Source organism: Cervus elaphus, chromosome 6 (genome assembly GCF_910594005.1).
Source record: "Cervus elaphus chromosome 6, mCerEla1.1, whole genome shotgun sequence".
In the NCBI taxonomy this organism is placed as follows: Eukaryota; Metazoa; Chordata; class Mammalia; order Artiodactyla; family Cervidae; genus Cervus; species Cervus elaphus.
In genome coordinates, this window is record NC_057820.1 from 32315726 (window position 1) to 32341561 (window position 25836).

General features: G+C 36.4%; 1 protein-coding gene across 1 annotated transcript in view; it reads left to right on the forward strand.

Annotated features, from left to right (window-relative positions):
* Positions 1 to 511: 511 nt before the first annotated feature.
* TMPRSS11F (transmembrane serine protease 11F) overlaps positions 512 to 25836 on the forward strand; it is an 89459-nt gene continuing 64134 nt past the window's right edge. The window contains exons 1-2 of the mRNA XM_043905857.1: positions 512 to 642; positions 11357 to 11437. Coding sequence (XP_043761792.1) covers positions 11427 to 11437 — 11 coding nt within the window. The 5' untranslated portion in view covers positions 512 to 642; positions 11357 to 11426. The remainder of the gene's footprint in view (positions 643 to 11356; positions 11438 to 25836) is intronic.

Consider the following 25836-nt stretch of genomic DNA (forward strand, 5'->3'; position numbering starts at 1 on the left):
TCATGCTGCAGTGTTTCATCAGCAGAAATTTAATGTACTAGCAAAGGATACTCTAAAATTATTACTGTAGATTATATTTTCCATTCAATTTCTTCAAGAGCATAAAGCAATATGAGTAAAAAAGTTATTTCTTGAAGTAAGGATTCTATACCCAAGTTCTTTCATCAACATTTTCACTTCTAAATTTACTATGAGACTTTGGGCAAGCTGCATCATCCTTGTAGAGAAGAGAGTAAGCATGATGTTTTCTTGCTACATGTTGGGAGCTGTAGGACCAGATGGGATCTGTGCTGTCCTCAGAGTTCCCTGGAAGAGAGCCAGGAATAATGACAGTAGTGATTATAGGTGTGTTAGAAAATGCCTCAGTTGACCTGTTGTTGTTTTTAACATCACCCTATGATTGGCTAAAGAAAGATGGCATGTGACTGACTTCAGATTATCATTTTGAAATCATGGTGCATGCCTGACTCAGGTTTAAAGACCCAAGTCCTGGTCAAGAAGAAGATGGTATTGTCTTTCATATATTTCAGATTTCAGAGGAAAGTTTCAAGAGTTTCATTCTAGGGCCATTTACAACAGCTGCCAGGCAAAGGAGAAGATGCAATCTAATGTCAGAACCACTTCGAGATCATAAATTACAAGGTATGGAAAGCAATATTTATGAGATTAACACATATTTTAAAATCTATTTTCTTCCTTATACAGTGTTATAGTTTCCTATGGCATGATCTTCCCTAAATGTACGTCTATGTTTACATTTTCTATCTCCCTTGTTCAAATTTTATTTTCTCTACTTGAACCTTAAATGAATGATAAGGCATTTTCAATGTGCTGCTTAGAAGTAGATTTTTAGTCAATTAAAAGATACTTTTGGAAGGTTTAAAATGGTATTTGTTTGGCTTGAAAAGTCTAATTCAGTGTTTCTTAAAGTGGGTACCATCGACTCTCAGATATCCTTGAGTCTTTCATGGGCTGGCGACATAAAAACTAAAGTATCATTTGTGGTTGCTCTGTGCTGACACTGGTACCGATAAAATCAAAGCAGTGATGTTTAAAATTGCTAGTACCTTAGTGTTAATCTTTTTCCTTTTATAGAGCTCTAAAAAAAAAAATTTTTGTTTCATTTAAGAATGTTCTTGATGAAGCAATAAAAGTTAATTTTATTAAATCTTGCCCACTGAGTACATATTTTCTTTAATGTGCTAGGCAACAAAATGAAAACATGCATAAACACCTCTGCTGCATACTGAAGGATGGTGGTTGTCTTGAGGAAAGTTCTTGGACATTTGAGTCAAAAGCTGAAGTAGCTGCTGTTTATCACATAGTGCCATTTTTATTTTTACTTGAAACTGACAGACAATACCATGGTAATTTAGACTTAGTTCTTTTATAGACAGTTTATTGAAAACTAATAAAGTGAGTCGATCACTTCAGGAAAAATAGCTAGTAATGTGTTGTTTGTGATAAAATTTAAACTCTGAAGTGAAGATGAGAATTTTGTAAAATGTACCTAATCCTTACAAATGGAGAGTTTTATAATGAGGTTGGTGGTGATATTGCATAATGAAATATGTCAGCATTTGGGAGATCTGTATGACTGTGTGAACTAAGTAAACCTATACTTCATAAATAGCTAATGCATAATATTTTACAAAATCAGGCACATCAAAAGATTCCCTCACAAAGTGACATAGATTGAGAGATTTTAGCATAATTAAATGCAACAGTTTCATTGATATGGCTTCATATTGCAACAACTAGCCTCTAAGAATCTATTGCTTTTCAAGATTTTGTGTAGAATTAAAGAATACCCATAATAATTTGAAAAGGCCACCAAGATATTCTTTCTTTTCAACTACATCTCTGTGGGGACAGAATTTGCCTAAAATACTTTAACCAAAACAACCCATTGCAATGAAATGAGTTATAAATGAGAGTCACAATTTTTAAAATAGTTTGAAAAATAATGATGTTATTTTTAAATGGCTGACTATCTTCAATTTTAAATTAATAAATGTTTGGAATTTATTTGTTTTAATTCTAATACAGTAAATATTGATAGCCTATATAAACCATAGTTGTTTAGTGTTCTCAATAATTTTTAAGGATATGTAGGTTTCAGGAGAATAAAATATCTAAGTACCTTTCGTTTAATTCTTTGCAAGGGTGAAGTCAATCAGAACATAACTTTGTTATGATAGGGTGTTAATTTAATAGCCTTGAAGCTAGATTTTAAAAATATATAATCTCATAAAATGTCATCTGTTATTGTCTTATTTAGGGACTTAGTCCATCACATATTTAGCACAGTGATTATACATTTGATGATTGCATATCAGAAGCTTTAAAATGTTTAGCACTACTGTTCCAGGTGGTATTTTTTGTTTGTTTTAATGTCTATCTCCTGGTCCCAGCAAGTTAACACAATCACGTCCATAACCACACTGCTGCTGCCGTTGCTGCTGCTAAGTCGCTTCAGTCATGTCCAACTCTGTGATACACCATAGACGGCAGCCCACCAGGCTCCCCCATCCCTGGGATTCTCCAGGCAAGAACACTGGAGTGGGTTGCATTTCCTTCTCCAATGCATGAAAGCGAAAAGTGAAAATGAAGCCGCTAGGTCGTGTCCTACTCTTTGCGACCCCATGGACTGCAGCCTACCAGGCTCCTCCGTCCATGGGATTTTCCAGGCGAGAGTACTGGAGTGGGATGCCATAACCACACTGGGGATCTCTCTCTCTATATATATATATTGATGATCAGAACTTTGTGAGACCCTACTACAAGTCATGTTAGGTTTGTCATAGATTACATGATTAAAATCATGGAAGTATAATTATTCTGGAACAGAAAAAGACATCAGAGATTATGTAGCACAAACTTTCTTTTGGCAGAGATGGAAGCAGAGGCATAGAGAGGGATAGGTAAAAAACAGGGTGGTGTGTGTGCTCAGCTGCTCAGTCATGTCCAACTCTTTGAGATCCCCTAGACTGTAGCCCACCAGGCTCCTGCGTCCATGGGATTCTCCAGGCAAGAATACTGGAGTGGGTTGCCAATGCCCTCCTCCAGGGGAACTTCCCAAACCAGGAATCAAACCCAGGTCTCCCTCATTGCAGGTGGATTTTTACCATCTGAGCCACTAGGGAAGCACAGGTTATTAAGTGACTAATTCTAAAACTGGAATCTGGTTTCCTAGTCAAATATTCTTTTAACTATATTGCTAATTATTTTCTCCAGTTCTCTACCTTCTGATGTGTGAGATCTTTGATCTTGAGTGAAAAATATTCAATTACAATGGCACAGCAGTTCCACAGACCTAAATGGCGCTCTTTGAAGTTTTAACCCATAACTTCAGTCCACTAGGAGGGCCTATATTTATTTATTTATTTTTTAATTGAAGGATAATTGCTTTATAGAATTTTGTTTTCTGTCAAACCTCAACGTGAATCAGCCTTAGGTATACATATATCCCCTCCCTTTTGAACCTCCCTCCCTCTCCATTCCACCCCTCCACCAACCTAGGTTGATACAGAGCCCCTGTCTGAGTTTCCTGAGCCATACAGCAAATATCCGTTGGCTATGTATTTTACATATGGAAATGTAAGTTTCCACGTTACTTTTTCCATACCTCTCACCCTCTCCTCTCCTCTCCCCATGTCCATAAGTCTGTTCTCTATGTCTGTTTCTCCACTGCTGCCCTGCAAATAAATTCTTCAGTGACATTTTTCTAGATTCTGTATATATGCATTAGAATATAATATTTATCTTTCTCTTTCTTACTCACTTCACTCTGTATAATAGGTACTAGGTTCATCCACCTCATCAGAACTGACTCAAATGCATTCCTTTTTATGGCTAAGTAATATTCCATTGTTTATATGACCCCAACTTCTTTATCCATTCATCTATCAATAGACATCTAGGTTGCTTCCATGTTCTAGCTCCTGCAAATAGTGTTGCAATGAACAATGGGATACATGTGTCTTTTTCAATTTTGGTTTCCTCAGGGTATATGCCTAGGAGTGGGATTGCTGTGTCATATGGTGGTTTTATTCCTAGTTTTTTAAGGAATTTCCATATTGTCTTCCATAGTGGCTCTATCAATTTTCTATGTTCCTTCTCTCATTTTCTTTCATCTTTTAATTGTTTCCTGCCCATTTTTAATCTTCTCTGCAGCTCCCCTTTCCATCCTCAAACCTCAAATGAATTAACAATTTTAAAGTGTTACACTTATTCAATAATTGTATGTTTCCAGTTTTCATATATAAAAATCATCTTATCCTTATATAAATGTCTTTATCTTTTGTAACATTTTTGCACATATCTTTGCAGTATTTTTTATTCCTTTTAAAATGTGTATATAGCTTTCTCTACATGAGTCTTGTAATTTCTTAAGGATATTGCTAGCTATATTGTATAATTTTTTTGTTTTCTGAAAGAAATGACTTTATTATAATTTATAATTGGCTAAGATTGTAAAGTTACTATGTTTGGTATATTTATGTCTTGAATCAAGCAACTTTGAAATCTTTTATTAGTTTAATAGTTTTTCATTTACTTAGTTTGCATTTTTTATGTAGGAATATTATTTTTACCTAACAGATTTTCAATAGTTACATGTCCTTTTACAATTTCATGCCACATCATATTATATCATGAACATACAGAAAACTGTTAATATTTATAGCCTTCATTTTAACAATGAGAAAAATCAACTCAGAGGAAATAATAACCTATGTGAATACTACTTTGTAAACAAAAAAAAAAGTATGCATGTTAATCTGTAATCAATCCCTACAGACTCTATTGAAATAGACTTAAGGTCATCTTCTCACTTGAAATAAAACAGCTGAAGGTTTACTCATGTAGAATTAAGAATAAATCATCCTGTTTTAAACTTTTATCAATATATTTGACAAAATGTTAGCTATTTTTAATGAACTTCTGAAAATTGTAAAATAATGATTACAACCAGTCTCTATCTTAAACAAAACAGTGGACAAGGGAGAATAATTGGTAATATGTAAGATATGTCATTAAGCATGAATTTCTAATCTTGCAGTTAATGGGCCATCTAACTATAGCTTTCATGAGGACATCCTGACCAGTCAACATCACATAATGACTGCATTCCTGTATTGCAGGCATAAAGAAACTCTTACAGTAAGAAGTACTTGAATTATGCATAGATCAAGAGATAACTAAGAGATTAGTACACTCATTAGAGAGGAATGAACACATGCTTTAGAACGAGATGGATGTTAATGAACTTAAGTATTATGTGAATTTGGAATGGAATAAGAAACTGGCCAGAGTTGAATGAGAATAATTAGCACATTATTAGATGAGGAGTAAGTGGTGGCACAGATGGTAAAGAATTCTGTAATGCAGGAGACCAGGGTTTGATCCCTGGGTCAGAAAGATCCCCTGGAGAAGGGAATGGCTATCCACTCCAGTATTCTTGCCTGGAGAATTTCATGTACAAAGAAGCCTGGTGGGCTGTAGTCCATGGGGTCACAAAGAGTCTGACACAACTGAATGACTAGCTCACACTTTTTTTTTCAAAGTTGGGAGAGAAATTGCGAGATGATACTCAGATCAGACTTGAGACTTCAAAGAGGAAAGGCAAGGAGCCTTTGGGTGATAACCACCCCTCAGCCTGGATACTAGCTTAAACATACTATTATTTATGTTCAGTTCAGTTCAGTCACTCAGTCGTGCCTTTGCAACCCCATGGACTGCAGCACGCCAAGCCTCCCTGTCCATCACCAGCTCCCAGAGCTTGCTCAAATTCATGTCCATTGAGTCAGTGACACCATCCAGCCATCTCATCCTCTCTCGTCCCTTTCTCCTCCTGCCTTCAATCTTTCCCAGCATCAGGGTCTTTTTCAATGAGTCAGTTCTTTGCATCAGGTGACCAAAGTATTGGAGTTTCAGCTTCAGCATCAGTCCTTCCAATGAATATTCAGGACTGATCTCCTTTAGGGTGGACTGGTTGGATCTCCTTGCAGTCCAAGGGACTCTCAAGAGTCTTCGCCAACACCACAGTTCAAAAGCATCAGTTCTTTGGCACTCAGCTTTTTTTATAGTCCAACTCTCACATCCATATATAACTACTGGAAAAACCATATCTTTGACTAGATGGACCTTTGTCGGCAAAGTAATGTCTCTGCTTTTTAATATGCTGTCTATGTTGGTCATAGCTTTCCTTCCACGGAGCAAATGTCTTTTAATTTCATGGCTGCAGTCACCATCTGCAGTAATTTTGGAGTCCAAGAAAAAAAAAAAATCTGTCACTGTTTCCATTGTTTCCCCATCTATTTGCCATGAAGTGATGGGACTAGATGCCATCATCTTAGCCTTTTGAAAGTTGAGTTTTAAGCCAGCTTTTTCCACTCTCCTCTTTCACTTTCATCAGGAGGCTCTTTAGTTTCTCTTTGCTTTCTGCCATAAGGGTGGTTTCATCTGCATATCTGAGGTTATTCTTATTTCTCCTGACAACCTTGATTCCAGCTTGTGCTTCATCAATCCTGGCATTTTACATGATGTACTCTGCATATAAGTTAAATAGACAAGGTGAAAATATACATCCTTGACATACTCTTTTCCCAATTTGGAACAATTTGTTGTTCCTTGTCCAGTTCTAACTGTTGCTTCTTGACCTGCATGCAGATTTCTCAGCAGGCAGATAAGGTGGTCTGGTATTTCCATCACTAAGAATTTTCCACGTTTTATTGTGATTCACACAGTCAAAAACTTTGGCATGGTCAATAAAGCAGAAGTAGATATTTTTCTGGAGTTCTCTTGTTTTTTCTATGGTCCAAAGGATGTTGGCAATTTGATCTCTGGTTCCTCTTCCTTTTCCAAGTCCAGCTTGAACATCTGGAAGTTCTTGGTTTATGTACTGTTGAAGGCTCAGTTGGAGTGTTTTGAGCATTATTTTGCTAGATTGTGAGATGAGTGCAATTGTGTGGTAGTTTGAACATTCTTTAACACTGCCTTTCTTTGGGATTGAAATGAAAACTGTTCTTTTCCAGTCCTGTGGCCACTGCTGAGTTTTCCAAATTTGCTGGTGTATCAAGGGCAGCACTTTAACAGTATCATCTTTTAGGATTTGAAATAGCTCAATTGGAATTCCATCACCTCCAATAGCTTTGTTCGTAATGATGTTTCCTAAGGCACACTTGACTTTGCATTCCAGGATGTCTGGCTCTATGTGAGTGATCATACCATCATGGTTATCTGAGTCATTAAGATCTTTTTTGTATAATTCTTCTGTGCATTCTTGCCACCTTTTCTCAATATCTTCTGTTTCTGTTAGCATTTCTGTCCTTTATTGTGCCCATCTTTTCATGAAATATTCCCTTGATATCTCTAATTTTCTTAAAGAGATCTCTAGTCTTTCCCATTCTATTGTTTTCCTCTACTTCTTTGCATTGATCACTGAGGAAGGCTTTCTTATCTCTCCTTGCTCTTCTTTGGAACTCTGCATTCAGATAGGTATATATCTGCTTTTCTCTTTTGCCTTTGGCTTCTCTGCTTTTCTCAGCTATTTGTAAGGCTTCCTCAGACAACCATTTTGCCTCTTTATTTCTTTGATACTTGCTTTGATATACTATTTTTTCCGTAGTGTAACCCTGCTAGCCAAAGAAAATAAATCAGTTTCTTAAATTCTATTTTTACCCCTAAATAGCAGCAGTCTAGTTTATTTCCAATTTTGTGCTATATCTAGTTCACAGAACCTGTGGAGACTACTTAATTCATTCTAGAACAGTTTCTTGGAGGTTCTAATTTGGATGGCTGAGGATCAAATTAAAGAGATAGTTTTCAAAATCAGTGCCATTCTCTGTTAGTAGTAAAGATGTCCATTTAGTGAAACATATATGTGTATCTATGTGGGAACTTTGCTGTGATAGGAAATGTATTGTTGCTCTGAAACATAGTAAAATTATGCGTAAGAAGGTGCACTAAGATGTATCGGGATCCTCATTACTGACCAGGAGAAATTTAATGCTCAGAGGATAACTTTGGAACATGATGTAGAAGATAAGTTAGGCTAGGGGCATTAGTTGGCATTTTCAACCTTCAGCAGGGGGGAATATTTATTAATTATGTTTGGAAATTCTGGTGCATGGTGACAATAATAACAACACTGACTTTAATCTGTTTTCTTTTGTTTTATTAATAGAACTATTTACAGGAAACATATCCCCTTTATTTTCTATATGCAAAATAGACAGCTTCCACAAGCCTTGATTTCAACCTTGGTGTACCACTGTTTTAGAGCAGCAAAGAATTTTTCCAAGTTATTTTGTACCCGAGTCAGATTTTTATCAAGTTATCAATAAAGATTATAAGCCACTTACGAATAAGATATAAGCCACTGCAAAACCTAAATCCCAACTTTCCAGAAGCAATATTGTTGTTGTTTAGTCAATCAACCATGTCTGGCTCTTCTGTGACCCCGTGGACTGTAGCCCACCAGGCTCCTTTGTCCATGAGATTTCTCAGGTAAGAATACTGGAGTGGGTTGCCATCTCCTTCTCCAAGGAATCTTCCTGATCCAGAGCTGCAACCCACGTGTACTGATTCTCCTGCTTGGTAGGCAAATTGTTTACTACTGAGCCACCAGGGAAACCCAGAAACAATGTAGAAGGTAAAAATGAATTGTGATTTGGAAAGTGATATGACAAATCACCCAGTAAGTGTTAATTGGTCACCTACTATGGGTCTACCTAAGACACTAGAAGACATCACAGAAGCAAACGATCCAGTTGTTGGTCTTTAGAGGTTAATATCCAAAACATATAAACAGCTTATAAAACTCCATATAAAAAACAAGCAACCCAGTTCAAAAATGGGCAGAAGATCTCAATAGACCTTTTCTCAAAGAAGACATATGGATGGCCAACAGGCACATGAAAAAACGTTCAACATCACTGTCATAAGAGAAATGTAAATCAAAAGCACAGTGAGCTATCATCTCATACCTGTCACAATGGATATCATCAAAAAGAACACAAATAACAAATGTTGGTGAGGGAAAGAGGGAGGGACAAAATAGAGGTAGGGGATTGAGAGGTACAATCTACTATGTATAAAATAAATAAGCTACAAAGAGATACTGTATAGTACAGGAAATATAGTCACTGTTTTATAACTTTAAAAAGAATATGACCTATAAAAATATTGAATCACTCTATTGTATACCTGAAACTAATATAAATTTTATAACAACTATACTAGAATAAAAATAAAATAATATAAAAGTTATATGTTATTTTTATTTTATATGATGAGGAAATTGAGGCCCAGAGAGATTAAGTGACTTAACCAAGGTCACAAAACAAGAGTTTGAATCAAAGCATGGATGCCCAGAAGCTGCATGTTAAACTGTCTCAAACAGTTAGAGATTTGATTAAAGAGAGAGTAATTGCACTGGGCTTTTACTAAATGCTATCTTAAGTGAGTGAAAGAATAAGGAGAACACCCCAATGGGAAGGAGGCTGTGAAAATAGAAGAGAAATCACAAAGTCATGATGTGATGTATTATGGGGGAAAAGGTTGGGTAAATTTGATTCTTAGAGGATTTTGAACTTAATGAACAAATTCTTGATGAGGTGAAAAATAGGGAGCTAGGGCTTCCCTCGTAGCTCAGCAGTAAAGAATCTGCCTGCAGTCAGGAGATGCATGTTCAATCTCTGGGTTGGGAAGATCCTCTGGAGAAGGTAATGGCAACACACTTCAGTATTCTTGCCTGGGAAACCCCATGGACAGAGGAACCTGGTGGGCTAGGTCCATGGGGTCGCAAAAGAGTCATACATGACTTAGCGACTAAACCATCACTATGACCACCAAAAGGTTTTTAGGCAAGATGTGATCCTTCACTAAACCTCCTTCACTTTCTTTCAATGGCAGAGGGATACACTGATTGCCTTAATAAGTGCAAGGTGACTTAAGGTCAGCACTCAAACCTTAGGCTGCTAGAAAGTATGAGGTTAACATTTCTTTTTGATGACACTACTTACTATGTTCATAAATTTAATTAATTTACCATAAAATCTGAAATTACAGGGAAAAGTACTTTTAGAATCTACTCTAAAAGGTGTATTTTTCTGTTCCTTTCTTTAATTTTGGGCACTGATGAAACATGATCAATTCGGGAGCATCTCAACTTTCCCCTTGATGTCCTATCAGAATGTAAGATGTAATGTCGTCTTATTGTAAATTTTTTCTCATTGAGGCTTTGCATCATACACTCATTATCTTTGACTGATAATAAATCAATCAGCAGCACAGCAATAGAACCAGCATGGTGCCTGCCCCCTGCTAACTTTTAGAATTAACTGATAGAGTTGTCAATTCTAAGGAACATTCATTAAAAAAACCTTCATATGATACATTAGGTAGATCCTAATATGTCAATGTCTTTATTTATTACAATTAAAGCAAAGAACCAGGGCCTACAGCAGAGAAAGTACTGAGTTTTAATCACAGGACTACCAGGGAATTCCCTAGATAACTTATTCTGTATGAACAATGAAGATGCACGTTTAAAGCTTATTTTCCTTTAATATCTCCTAGCTCTGAGCCTTTAAAAGCAGCACTTAATATTATAACATTCATCCTGCAACTTCACTGATCTTAAGAAGTTCATGTAGTCAGACTAAAATTTCTGTGGATGAATGCAATCATCTAAAGTGACTCTAAATACTGAGAAACTTACACACACTAAAATGGACTAAAGTATTCTTAATAAGAAAGGAGAAAAATAGTTCAGTTTTTAATTTTTTTTTTTTGCCTTTGGGGATTAATAAATTATTTCAATAAATTTGTTATCTTTAGAGTTACAATGGACAGTATTATCAAAAGCTATTACAGTCCTAATATTTATTTATGAGAAAAACAAATCCCAACAAGATAGATACTATTATACCAGCAAGATAGATAGCAAAGCAAGCATCCTGGTCCATAACCCAGGTCTTCTCCACGTCACAACACTTCATGGTTCTCTGAAAATGGAAAAGAAATAATGATTCTAATGAAAAAGTATGGAGCACCGTCAAAATTTTGTGTGTTAAATTTTTTTGAAAACAAATTAAGGCCACACCTCATGCTGATCATACTTCTCCAACCAGGAAAGCGTGGCTCTCTGACTCATCAGCGGCTGATGTTGTGCCCCCTGTACTGCATGGGGCTTCTCTAAGAAGGTATTGACAATTACTTTCCTGTGTGGAACCTGCTGGTGCAAATTGATCATGTTCTTATCAGGCTATTTTCAGGCTGCAGACCTCAGTCACTGAACCAGTCAGACTTGTTTCCTTTCTTGTTGTCAATGACTCTCATTGTTTTCCAGGCTCCCAACCCTGACCTGGCTGATCAAGATCTGATAGTGACTGAATAGAAGCTGTCCCAGCCCTGGTTCCATGATGTACCAGTAAGTACTCAGCTTTTCTCAGTCTGGGTTATCAATGGGTACAAAGGTTTATGATTTACTCCTGAGATGGTCAGGACAGATGTTGGCTGGTGGAGAGTGCTTTAAAAATAAGAGTTTTTCATGTGTGTTATTGTATTTTGTGTTAAAGTTTTCTTTTCTTTTTTTTTTTTTTTAAATTTTATTGGAGTATAGTTGCTTTATGATGTTGTGTTAGTTTCTGCTGTATCCAAATCAGCTATATGTATACATTTATCCCCTCCTTATCTCTTTCCTTCCCATTCAAGTCACCACGGAGCATTGAGTAGAGAGTTCCCTGTGCTCAAAAGGAGACAATGTGGTCCTTTCTAAATGGTAGAAGTAGAAACGACCCACAGTAGTAAATTGTAAATACCTAAATATTTAGTAAATACCTAAACATTTAGAAAAATCTATGCTTTAAAGAATAAAGTATTTAATATGGTTCATTTAATTTCTTCAGTATGATCAATAGCTTGGTATAAATTTTTGTCTTATGTTGCTAATTGAAGTATATACTGGGAAAATTTGAAATATAAAAGTAAGAGCATAGTCTCTCTACATAATAGAAAGTATGTAGCAATAGGATTGTTCCTACTATATGAATGAAATGAATTAAAATATTCTTATCTAAAGACTTATTGCATTAACAAAATCTAGACTCTATGTGACGCTTGTTGTAATTGAATTCCAAACTGATTGATTAACTGATGAATTTAAGGTAAATAAGTTTGTACTTATATTTAGGTAACTTCAGGCTATTGTTTTACAGACTCGGAAATGAATAACTAATATTTGATGAGTAATTTTGTTCAAACACCTGCTTAGTCTAACCTTGCTTCTCAAGCATTCTTAACCTCTGTAGAGACACCAATTTCCCACATGTTTAGCACTGACTCTTTCAAACTTACAATCATGATTTTGTGATCATTGTAATTGTACAATCATTTGATTTTGTCTTCAATTAAATATAATGCTTTAAGCCATTAGGCTATGACACTTAAATAATGAGTGTTCCTGCCCTCCTTAATTTGCTCTCAAACAACAGCACATCCTGAAGAAGACTGTCCATTTCATGCATGAAGCTTCCCCCATAGACCCTTTCATGATAGCATTGTATAGCAGTATTATCTGTACTTTTTATTAAAATGTATTTTAAGAAAATGTATTTCTTGTTTACCAAGATAAGGTTAGAAGAAGACAAAATGTGCACTAGAAGAAAACTTACTTTTATATTTAACAAACTTCATATAAACATATGTCAGCAATCTCAATTTTAAAAAGTTAGCAAAGGACTTGAAATACTCTCATTCCCCTTTTTTTTTTCTTTTCAGAATTTTGTGGTATGAATTCTCTATCAGCCTGGTTCTCCTCTTCCCAATTTATGGCATTATTTCTATTCATTCACTTTTCCACTCTGAAAGACTTGTTAGAGATATATGAAATTTCTGAACTTAAGCTTCATCAGCATTGATTCACAGCTTATAGTTGAGGATTTTAAAGTATCTTTCTAATTGGATTCCAGATTTAGTACTATTTTTAACACAGATATTTTGTCTAAAAATTCAGATTGTGCCATAGAAATAAGATAAGATGATTAGGCAGTGGTTCATTTAATTTGTTTGTAAAGGTATCTGGGTCAAAGGATCCAGTCCTTCAAAGTGAATGAGTTAGATATGTGATGGCTTCTTAGCAGAAGTTCTTTCTCACTGATGTAGTAGAAAGAATACTAGCCTGAGCTTTAGATGTGTTCTAGATCCAGTCTTCAACAAGATGCTTGCCTCTCAAGACTTCACTTTTATTGGTATTATAGGGAGAGTTTGCAGTAAAATAAATGGGGGCTGGGAGGTGTTGTAAGCATTAAGGGGACTTGAAATATTTTTTTGTGGGTAGCTATTTTTAGTTTATTGGGTTATAATTTGGGTATTTTTGCATTATTCATTTTGTCTTTTCTTTACTGTATTGTACGTGGTAAGTGTATTATGTTGTGGAACTGTTGTTTTAAATATATGATTGTGTGTGTACACCACAGTGTGATGTAGAACATTTCTTATGGTGGGTCATGGTCAAAGATATTTTTAAAAACATTCCATTAGATAACCTTAAAGTCCTTTTAAATACTTAAATTCTATGATATCTAAGTGCTAACAGGTAGTTAATATGGAGAACATTATCTTGTTTAAGGCCTTAGAGAACCTCTTAAATTAAATAATAACCATACTATAGATTGCTTTTTCTTAGTCCCTATATCTGATGCTCTCTACCAGTGAGGCATATATAAGAGATATAGTTATCAGCAAATAGTGATCTTAGAAGCAAGAGGCAAGTCAAAAATCCACATGCTGATTGTGTGAAATGATCAATGTTTAAAGAAAGTGTAAACAAAGTGCTCTAGAGATGCCTACTCAATCTCATAAAAACTTCTCTGAATGTATAATGATTGAATTTAGTTTTTAAAGGCAGGTAGAGATTAGCTGGAAGAGAAAGATGGTATTCTTGAGCTGAAAGAACATAGCCCTTGCAAAAGTCAAGAGACTTGAGATTCACTCACCAATAGATGCTGGAAATTATCAAATGAAACTGAAATGATCAGTTAGGCTAAGAAGAACCTTTTGTACCCAGTTTAAATCTTTGAACTTTGAGAGTTGAGCAAAAAATTAAACAAGAGGAAGAAGTGACAAAATTTGCTATTTAGAAATGCTAGGGTAGACTACCGGAGCAGTATCATGGTTCTACTTATCTTTTGTGTACAGTTGCAGAACTAAATGAAGGGAGTAGCAAGGAGACCATCCTCTAACATGTTGTTTCTTCTGTCTACAATGAATTTCCTTCTCACCTTAGATGAGACCCTATAATCTTCCTACCCTCATATCTTTAATCTTAATTATTCCTAAGGCTTAGTCATCCTATTCAAACTTGCATAACAGATGGTATATGCTTCTGTTGGCACTTCTCTGCATGATTAATTATTTGCTTGCAATTATATCTCTCTAGTTAAACAGAGAACTGTCTGTATTTCCAGTGCTAAACACTGCTTGGCTCATTGTAAGTATTCAAGATTTGTATGCTGACTTAGGGTAACATATGCCAAAAGTCAAAGAACAGATAATAAGAAAAGACAACAGATCAAGAATAAATGTAAATTATAAATTTGTTTTTCATTACATAATTGTTTAAGAAGACCTATGGAATGTTTGAGATATAGTGATTCAGAAGGTGAAGAACTGAACAGCAGAAAGAATTCATTCCAAGTAAACTTGTGATACTAAGGATTTATTGTGGACGATGTGAAAGTATCAGATGCTTATACACTAGATTTTATACTTTTCTTTATTTGTTAATTAAACAAAAGTTTACTATTTTTTCTTGCAATGTAGTAGCACATTACACACATATGGTATGTGCATATCTATGTACATTACATATATAAACACATGATATATGTTGTGCATATATGTGTGTAGGAAGACAGCATAGAAACCAGTATTTTGACCAAGATGACTCTATGTTGGTTTGAGCAGTTATTCGCAGTAGTCTTTGAAAAGATATTGTGTCTTTGGAATACTGTGGGGCTGGATGTGTTAGGATAATGAATATGTAGAACAAGAAAGCTTTCACACTCTTGAATCATATAACCATTATATAGTTTCATATAATGATTATGAGGCACTTGAAACCTTAGCATTTCAGGAAGGCTAATACTCAAAATCCAGGTTCAAAAGCCCATTCAAAGACATGCAGGGATGTTTGTATTTGTTGTTTTCAATTCTGTACAACATATTTTCTTTTAATAGTGTATATGGCTAAACTGTGAATCTTAACTGATTCCCTATAGTTGCCAGTATTTAAAATGTATAGACTTGCTTTTAAATTATTTTGCATAGTTCTTAAGATTTTATTATTAATTGCTTATTATGGCTCAGAATTTGAAATCAAGCTACTTTGAGGCATCAACAATTTATATAACATTATCATTGGGTTAAGAGAGCAGACCCTATTTTAAGTCTTTTATATAAAATAAAAATGAATTACTCTAAAATATAACTATAGAAAATATACAGTAGTATGATCTACAAATGGGAGCCATATGAAATTGACCTTTGTGTAGGGTAAAAACATATGAATACTAGAAATTCCACATGGTTCAAATTTATCAAGTCTCTTCCATGCCCTGTTTTATTTATTCTGGAATATTATATATGGAATGAGCAATGCAACTTAAAAACTTAAATGATTTTAAAACCTATCAAAGCATCCTTTGAAAAACCCTTTATACTACCTAAAAAATACAGGCTTAGATACTAGAATGTCAAAAAATCTTGAATACACATCTCAATTTAGTGAGATAAAATAGAGCAAATTGGCAAGAATTAAGTCCTAAAAACAGAAAAAATAGATTATAGTACAAAACAAAGTGTCGCTTAGTTGTGTCTCTTTGCAACCCCATGGACTGTAGCCCACCAGGCTCCTCCATCCATGGGATTCTCCAGGCAAGAATACTGGAGTGGATTGCCATTTCCTTCTCCAGAGGATCTTCCTGACCCAGGAATCAAACCCAGGTCACCCGCATTGCAGGCAGATGCTTTAACTGCTGAGCCACCAGGGAAGTGCAAAACAAAGTGTCAGGTATGTCTCAGGTCAGTTCAGTCGCTCAGTCGTGTCCGACTCTTTGCGACCCTATGAATCGAAGCACACCAGGCCTCCCTGTCCATCACCAACTCCTGGAGTTTACTCAAACTCATGTCCATCGAGTCAGTGATGCCATCCAGCCATCTCATCCTCTGTCGTCCCCTTCTCCTCCTGCCCCCAATCCCTCCCAGCATCTTTTCCAATGAGTCAATTCTTCACATCAAGTGGCCAATGTATTCGAGTTTCAGCTTCAGCATCAGTCCTTCCAATAAACACCCAGGACTGATCTCCTTCAGGATGGACTGGTTGGACCTCCTTGCAGTCCAAGGGACTCTCAAGAGTCTTCTCCAACACCACAGTTCAAAAGCATCAATTCTTTGGCGCTCGGCTTTCTTTATAGTCCAACTCTCACATCTATACATGACCACTGGAAAAACCATAGCCTTGACTAGACGGACCTTTGTTAGCAAAGTAATGTCTCTGCTTTTTAATATGCAGTCTAGTTTGGTCATAACTTTCCTTCCAAGGAGTAAGCGTCTTCTAATTTCATGCTGCAATCACCATCTGCAGTGATTTTGGAGCCCAAAAAAAAAAATGTCTGACACTGCTTCCACTGTTTCCCCATCCATTTGCCATGAAGTGATGGGAACAGATGCTATGATCTTAGTTTTATGAATGGTGAGCTTTAAGCCAACTTTTTCACTCTCCTCTTTCACTTTCATCAAGAGGCTTTTTAGTTCCTCTTCACTTTCTGCCATAAGGGTGGTGTTATCTGCATATCTGAGGTTACTGATATTTCTCCTGGCAATCTTGATTCCAGCTTTTGCTTCTTCCAGCTCAGTATTTCTCATGATGTACTCTGCATATGTTAAATACGCAGGGTAACAATATACAGCCTTGACGTACTCCTTTTCCTGTTTGGAACCAGTCTGTTGTTCCATGTCCAGTTCTAACTGTTGCTTCCTAACCTGCATACAGGTTTCTCAAGAGGCAGGTCAGGTGGTAGGGTATTCTCATCTCTTTCAGAATTTTCCACAGTTTATTGTGATCCACACAGTCAAAGGCTTTGGCACAGTCAATAAAGCAGGAACAGATGTTTTTCTGGAACTCTCTTGCTTTTTTGATGATCCAGCGGATTTTGGCAATTTGATCTCTGGTTCCTCTGCCTTTTCTAAAACCAGCTTGAGCATCTGGAAGTGTTCACGGTTCATGTATTGCTGAAGCCTGGCTTGGAGAATTTTGAGGATTACTTTACTAGTGTGTGAGATGAGTGCAATTGTGCGGTAGTTTGAGCATTCTTTGGCATTGCCTTTCTTTGGGATTGGAATGAAAACTGACTTTTGCCAGTCCTGTGGCCACTACTCAGTCTTCCAAATTTGCTGACATATTGAGTTCAGCACTTTCACAGCATCATCTTTCAGGATTTGAAATAGCTCAACTGGAATTCCATCACCTCCACTAGCTTTGTTTGTAGTGATGCTTTCTACGGCCCACTTGACTGCACAATCCATGATGTCTGGCTCTAGGCGAGTGGTCACACCATTGTGATTATCTGGGTCATGAAGATCTTTTTTGTACAGTTTGTCTGTGGTATTCTTGCCACATCTTCTTAATATCTTCTGCTTCTGTTAGGTTCATACCATTTCTGTCCTTTATCGAACCCATCTTTGCCTGAAATATTCCCTTGGTATCTCTAATTTTCTTGAAGAGATCTCTAGTCTTTTCCTCTATTTCTTTGCACTTATCGCTGAGGAAGTCTTTCTTATCTCTCCTTGCTATTCATTGGAACTCTGCATTCAAATGGGTATATCTTTCCTTTTCTCTTCTGCTTTTCACTTCTCTTCTTTTCACAGCTATTTGTAAGGTCTCCTCAGACAACCATTTTGCCTTTTTGCATTTCTTTTCCATGGGGATGGTCTTGATCCCTGTCTCCTGTACAGTGTCATGAACCTCCGTCCATAGTTCATCAGGCACTCTGTCTATCAGATCTAGTCCCTTAAATTTATTTCTCACTTCCACTGTATAGTTATAAGGGATTTGATTTAGGTCATACTTGAATGGTCTAATGGTTTTCTCTACTTTCTTCAATTTAAGTCTGAATTTGGCAATAAGGAGTTCATGATCTGAGCCACAGTCAGCTCCCACTCTTGTTTTTGCTGACTGTATAGAGCTTCTCCATCTTTGGCTGCAAAGAATATAATCAATCTGATTTCGGTGTTTACCATCTGGTGATGTCCATGTGTAGAGTCTTCTCTTGTGTTGTTGGAAGAGGGTGTTTGCTATCACCAGTGTGTTCTCTTGGAAAAACTCTATCAGCCTTTGCCCTGCTTCATTCCGTACTCCAAGGCCAGATTTGCCTGTTGACTTCCTACTTTTGCATTCCAGTCCCCTACAATGAAAAGGACTTCTTTTTTTGGGTGTTCATTCTAAAAGGTCTTATAGGTCTTCATAGAACCGTTCAACTTCAGCTTCTTCAGTGTTACTGGTTGGGGCATAGGCTTGGATTACCGTAATATTGGTTTGCCTTGGAAATGAACAGAGACCATTCTGTCATTTTTGAGATTGCATCCAAGTACTGCATTTTGGACTCTTTTGTTGACCATGATGACTACTCCATTTCTTCTAAGGGATTCCTGCCCACAGTAGTAGATATAATGGTCATCTGAGTTAAATTCACCCATTTCAGTCCATTTTAGTTCGCTGATTCCTAGAATGTCGACATTCACTCTTGCCATCTCTTGTTTGACCACTTCCAATTTGCCTTGGTTCATGGACCTAACATTCCAGGTTCCTATGCAATATTGCTCTTTACAGAGTCGGACCTTGCTTCTATCACCAGTCCCATTCACAACTGGGTGTTGTTTTTGCTTTGGCTCCATCCCTTCATTCTTTCTGGAGTTATTTCTCCACTGATCTCCAGTAGCATATTGGGCACCTATCAACCTGGGGAGTTCTTCTTCCCGTATCCTATCTTTTTGCCTCTTCATACTGTTCATGGGGTTCTCAAGGCAAGAACATTGAAGTGGTTTGCTGTTCCCTTCTCCAGTGGACCACATTCTGTCAGACTTCTCCACCATGACCCGCCGTCCGTCTTTGGTGGCCCCACACGGCATGTCTTAGTTTCATTGAGTTAGACAAGGCTGTGGTCCTGTGATCAGATTGGCTAGTTTTCTGCGATTATGGTTTTAGTGTTCCTGCCCTTTGATACCCTCCCGCAACACCTACTGTCTTACTTGGGTTTCTCTTACCTTGGACGTGGGGTATCTCTTCACGGCTGCTCCAGCAGAGCACAGCTGCTGCTCCTTACCTTGGATGAGGAATATCTCCTCACAGCTGCTCCTCCTGACCTTGAACTTGGGGTAGCTCCTCTCAGCCGCCCCCTCACCGACCTTGGACTTGGAGTAGCTCCTCTCGGCCGCTCCTGCGCCATCACAGTCTGGCGCTCTTGGTCGTTCACCCTAAATATTTTCGTTAGCTTAATTTTAAGATTCTGATTCTAGACCAGTGTCAGAAAATGACAGCCCGTGGGCACATCCAGCCTGCTGCCTGTTTATGGGTCCAGAGAACACTATGCAAGTCAAAAAGGAAAATAGTCTAGATAATCATTTGATTTACAAGTGCCAGACAGCTGCTGCAAGTTTTGTATTTCACTTCTCTCACCTAGTGACAGATTCTTGTGTATGCTCTGCACTGCTTCTTTTTCATAATCAGCCAAATAAACTTGAATAAGTAGAAAGACCCAATATGAGTAAAGCCTTTGGACCATATTTCAGTGTCAAATCATAAGTGAAGCTATACACAGTAAGAATTGATAGTTTCATCTTTTTAAAAGTTTTAAAAAACAGACTAAAAATCAGGTCACTTATGTCACTTTCCTACTGAAATCACTGATATTTTCATACATATTGGATTGGCTGAAAAGTTCATTCAGGGTTTTATATCATTGTCCAGAAAAACCAGGACAAACTTTTTGGCCATCTCATCTACATATGTGCTGAAATCAATCATGATTTTAGTTATATGCATAGACCTAAATAACTTGTAGAGACCTGTCTAGAACTGAGTTTGACATAGTAAGTAGCATAGACATCACCTCAAAGCTATGTAAATGGTATCATCTTAGCTCCCCTCTCTATTAAGTCAGTGAGGCATTTCCTGCCCCAGTATGACCCTACTACCTACCTTCCTCTTCTTATCATCCATCCTTGCACAATCATTTTTCTTCTTGGTGATTACTACTCTTTGATTATATCTCTAATTCCGATCTCAAACTTCAGTTGCTTTGCTTTAGGTGGTGTGTGCCTGCTTGCTATGTCATTTCAGTTGTGTTCGACCCTTTGCAAGCCTATGGACTATAGGCCATCATTTCTGTTACAGTTAAGGCAGAGGAAAGATCAATCCATTGTTTTCATTACTTATATATCATATCCCTTTTAAGAATATATTAACTCATGGGGTATTGTAAATCAACACATGGGCTATTATCAGATAAAATGCTTGAAACAAGTGCCTTAATCTTTTCTCCTTTCCACCAAAGTTAACTCAAGAAAGATGTCCTCTTCAGAGGAAAACAAAACTTAGATCCTTTGTCTTTCCTGATTCATCTTTTTGGGGGCAAATACTCCTTGCTTTTTTCCTTTGTAGCTCAGTCGGTAAAGAATCAGCCTGCAGTGCAGGAGACTCAGGTTTGATTCCTGGGTCAGGAAGATCCCCCGGAGAAGGAAATGGCAAACCTCTCCAGTATTATCACCTGGAGAATCCCATGAACAGAGGAGCCTGGCAGGCTACAGTCCGTAGAGTCGCAAGAGTCAGACATGACTTAACAACTAAAGCACAACCACCACTCCTTGTTTAGGATTGTTCCTTCTTGGTCTAACAAGAACAGCAAGAATTAAGTAGTATTTAAAATGTCTTTGAAATTGGTAAAAACCACTCATTTCTCCTTGTTTTTATTAGTTAGCTGGTCAACTGCCATTTACCTCTTCCTGACTGCATTTTTTCCTTTATTTGATTTTTACTTTTTACAGTAGGTTCTCATTGGATCTATTTTAAATATAGCAGAGTGTACATGTCAATCTCAAACTCCCAATCTATCCCTGCCCTCCACACTTCCCCTTGGTAACCATAAATTTATTCTCTAAGTCTGTGAGTCAGTTTCTATTTTGTAAATGAGTTCATTTGTATCCTTTTTTTCCCTTAGATTCCACATATGAGTGATATCATATGATATTTGTCTTCCTTTGTCTGACTTACTTCTCTTCTCTAAGTATGATAATCTCCACCCATCCTTGTTGCTACAAATGGCATTATTTCATTCTTTTTAATAGCTAAGTATTATATTGTATATCTGTACCACATCTTTTTTTTATCCATTCATCTGCTGATGGATATTTAGGTTGCTTCCTTGTCTTGGCTATTGTAAATAGTGTGTAATGAACTTTGGGTCCCTGTATCCTTTTGAATCAAGGTTTTCTCTGGATATATGCCCAGAAGTGAGATTGCTGGATCATACAGTAGCTCTATTTTTTTGTTTTTAAAGGAATCTCCATATTATTCTCCATAGTGGCTGTACCAATTTATATTCCCACCAACAGTGTAGGAAGGTTCCCTTTACTCCACACTCCCTCCAGCACTTATTGTTTGTAGATTTTTTTATGATGGTCATTCTGACCAATATGAGGTGATATTTCATTGTAGCTTTGATTTGCATTTCTCTAATAATTAATGGTGTTGAGCTTCTTTTTATGTGCATCTTGGCCATCTATATATCTTCTTTTTTTTTTTTTAATATTTATTTTCTGAATTTTTATTTTTAGCTTCTTTGAGTCTTAGTTGCAGCACACAGGGCTCTTAATTGTGGCTCACAGGATTTACTGCCCTGAGGCATGTGGGATCTTAGTTCCCTGACCAGGGATTGAACCTGTGTCCCCGGCATTGGAAGGTGGATTCTTAACCACTGGACCACCAGGAAAATCCCTATATATCTTCTTTAGAGAAATTTCTCTTTAAGTCTTCTGCCCAATTTTTTTTTATTGTTTTGATAATATTAAGCTTCATGAGTTGTTTGTAAATTTTGGAAATTAATATCTTGTTGGTTGCTTAAATATTACTTACAAATGATCTGTAACAATGTGGAAGATATGGCTTATTAGCCAAGAACTTATTCATTTACAAATTTATAGTTTTTGAATAGATTTTTCAATGATGTTATATACACCTTATTTATATTATGGGGATCTATTTGGGTTGATTATCTCAGAAACCTCCACTGGTTGGACATGTGCATAATTGAAGCAAAGTTGCAGTTTATTATCAAAGAATATAGTAAAGCTAATTGTTGCTGTATACTTGCCTTACTAACCAACTCAAATAAGCTGAACTAGATACTATTGCCGATATTTGAAAGCCAGAGTTCATATTTAAGCCTCAATCTACATTTCTTCAAATTGAAAAAAATCTTTCTAATTCCTCCCAATTTTTTTAAGTGGATCAGGAATTCAAGGACACTAATGTGCATATCTTTAAACTAATAAGGATAAGAGATACTATTAATGATCACCTTTCTGAAAGTAGTTTAATAAATTTTAAATAAGATGTCTTTCTAGGCTGTGTGGTAAGATTTGTTCTAAATGCCTGGAATTGGATTATCTACTTTAATTATGCATTTTCCATTCATTAAAATAAATGAAATAAACATTATTTAGAATCAAATCAATTAGAATTGTATTTTCTATGATTTATGTTGCATTTGCTAATGCTAATGTTTCATTTATAATGCTTAACTTCATCAGGAAAACTATATAAAAACTAGATTCCAAATGCTGTTGTATATTTAATGAAATATGATTTATTATACATAGAGCCATGAAATAAGCTTTTTTTCTGGATGTAATTCCTTTTCAGAATTTTATCTATAGGAAAATGTAATATTATAATAAATTGATTAATAGATTTTCTTGAAAATATAGAAGGAAATTTCTGTTGATCTATTTATAGAAATAAAAGTAAGATCTCTCAGAAAATGAAATTCATTAATAGAACCTTAGTCATTCTTATAAAGGGAGAATGGATAGTGGCTCAGATGGTAAAGAATCTGCCTGCACTGCAGGATCCCTGGGTCAGGAATATCCCCTGGAGAAGGGAATGACCCACCCCAGTATTTTTGCCTGGGAGATTCCATGAACAGAGGAGCCTGGAGGGCTACAGTCCATGGGATCTCAAAGAGTAGGACACAACTGAGCAAATAACACTTTCACAGTTTCATTCTTACAAAGACAAAATTTAGTAGTTACATTTTTTAAGCTCTACACAGTTTGTCAGTTTTCTTTAAAAGCTCAGGAAATACAGTTTAATTATTCAATGTAATTTCATAGCTATCAGGTATGTCTTTTTAAGTTCCTAGGAATTACATGATTTTACTATAGCAAATAGCTATCAAGTAACCACTTAATGTATATTTAGACCTTCAAAAAATAAAAAATGACTTTTTATAAAAACTATAAATCTAATGAAATAGCATTTAAGCTGTATGATATTGGGTTGGCCAAAATGCTTGTTCAAGTTTTTTCATAAGAGCTTATGGAAAACTCAAATGAAGCTTTTGGTCATCATAATAGTTTAGTTCATTGGTCAGTGGTATGGCAGCTCAACTTTTGAGGGGAAAATTCCACAAATGAGAAACTCTTGCATTTCTTCTTCATATACAGCACTCTAACATACTCATTACCTCTTTCACACCTGGCCCTTTAGAAATGTGACAGAAAGATTCTGGAGCATGTTAATTTTGTTTATTTAATATGCAGATTATAATAATTGTTGATCTCCCTTATCTAGGACATTTAAATCTTAATCATAGCTCCTCCTTCTGAGCTGGATTGCAAAATACCACTGAAATGCAAACCTTTATTCCAGTCAACCAAACAGGAAGCTAAGGAAAGAAAACTGGTTGCTTATTGAAAGCAACTGTGTTTTAAAAATATATATTTATGCATTTAATTATTTATTTTCCCAGAGACAAAATAGCAATACCACATTCTTTTTGGCAATATGTGTGTATGGGAAAGTGAAAGTCGCTCAGTCATGTCTGACTCTTTGCAACCCCATGGATTCTACAGTTCATGGAATTCTCCAAGCCAGAATACTGGAGTCGGTAAACTTTCCCTTCTACAGGAGATCTTTCTGACCCAGGGATCGAACCCAGGTCTCCTATATTGCAAGCAGATTCTTTACCAGCTTTGCCACAAGGGAAGCCCAAGAAAACTAGAGTGGTAGCCTATCCTTTCTCCAGGGGATCTTCCCCACCCAGGAATCGAACCAGGGTCTCCTGCATTGCAGGTGGATTCTTTACCAACTGAGCTATTGGGGAAGCCCACAATATGTATGTATACAAGTGTGTATATAAAGTATATATTTATTGCAAGTTCAATTTATTTTAAGATTGCACTTTATATAAACTATTTGGTTTCTGATTAAGACAGAATTCTGAAGATTTTTTTAAGGATGGATGCCAAAAATATTGAACATCAATAAACTTCTAAATATTTGTCAGAAGAGTGAGTGCTTAACAGTTTACAAATTCTTTTTTAGTCATTAAAACTGTTTTAACTCTGCTTTTGTCCCCTAAGATGCTCTAACAAACTCAGTTTCAAGTAACAGAATTTGATTTCTCAAGAAGCATTTTACGCTGTGTTGGGTAAGAATGGTTAAAATTACTTTAGTTCAAAGAAATGGGACTAGAGTTGTTTTTTTGTTTGTTTGTTTTTTTAAGAATTTATTGAGAGTCTATTGAACTATCTTATAATTTTTTTTTAAAAAGCTAACATGGGAGGTATGGATCCAGTCAGCTGAGAGTGTTACATATAAAGGAAGGTAAAATTTGTATGCAATTTCTTGTAATTTAGCATTTTTCTTTTCAATTTCTATTTGGCCAGTATTTGAAAAGAGAACTCCTGGGTTATTTTTGAGGACAAAACATGCCTTGCCTGTCACCTAATCTGAAGTTAAAAAACCTAATGGAAAAAAGTCTTGTTTCTCCCTTGTTAGGTGATGTATTTGTCCACAGTATCAGGGATCAAAGTAGAACCTCAGAGCAGGGATTCCCTTTTTTTTTTTTTAACTGGAGGATAATTGCTTTATAACAGTGTGTTGGTTTCTGCTGTGCATCTGCATGAATCAGCCATAGGTATACATGTGTCCCCTCCCTCCTGGACCTCCCTTCCACCTCCCACCCCACCCCACCAGTGTCACAGGGCCCTGCACTCCTTGCATCACACAGCAAATTCTCACGGGCTCTCTATTTTACATATAGTGGTGTATATGTTTCCATGCTGCTCTCTCAAGTCGTTCCACCCTCTCCTTCCTCCACTGTGCCCACCAGTCTGTTTTTTATGTCTGCATCTCCTTTGCTGCCCTCAGACAAGGGATTCTTAATTTGACTCTGGGAAGTTACACTGTGGTTGCTATTAATTGATCTTAATTAGGTGTCGGATGTTGATTTATGCCCTCCTTGTCTTCCTGAAATGCTGGTAAGTTGTGAATCTGAGGTTCATTGTGATTCATATTCGCAGTTGACATTTCCAAGTGAATAAGTTTCTGATTAATGCTAAGCAAGGGCCTTTTGGAAATACAAAAGAAGCAGAAAACCTCTACCTTTTAGGATTTTACAGTCTTGGAGAAGTAAATTTTAATCACACAAGGAATAATAAATTAGCATTCAATTAAGCAGTGAACACTGTAATAGTCTATTAAATACTGGT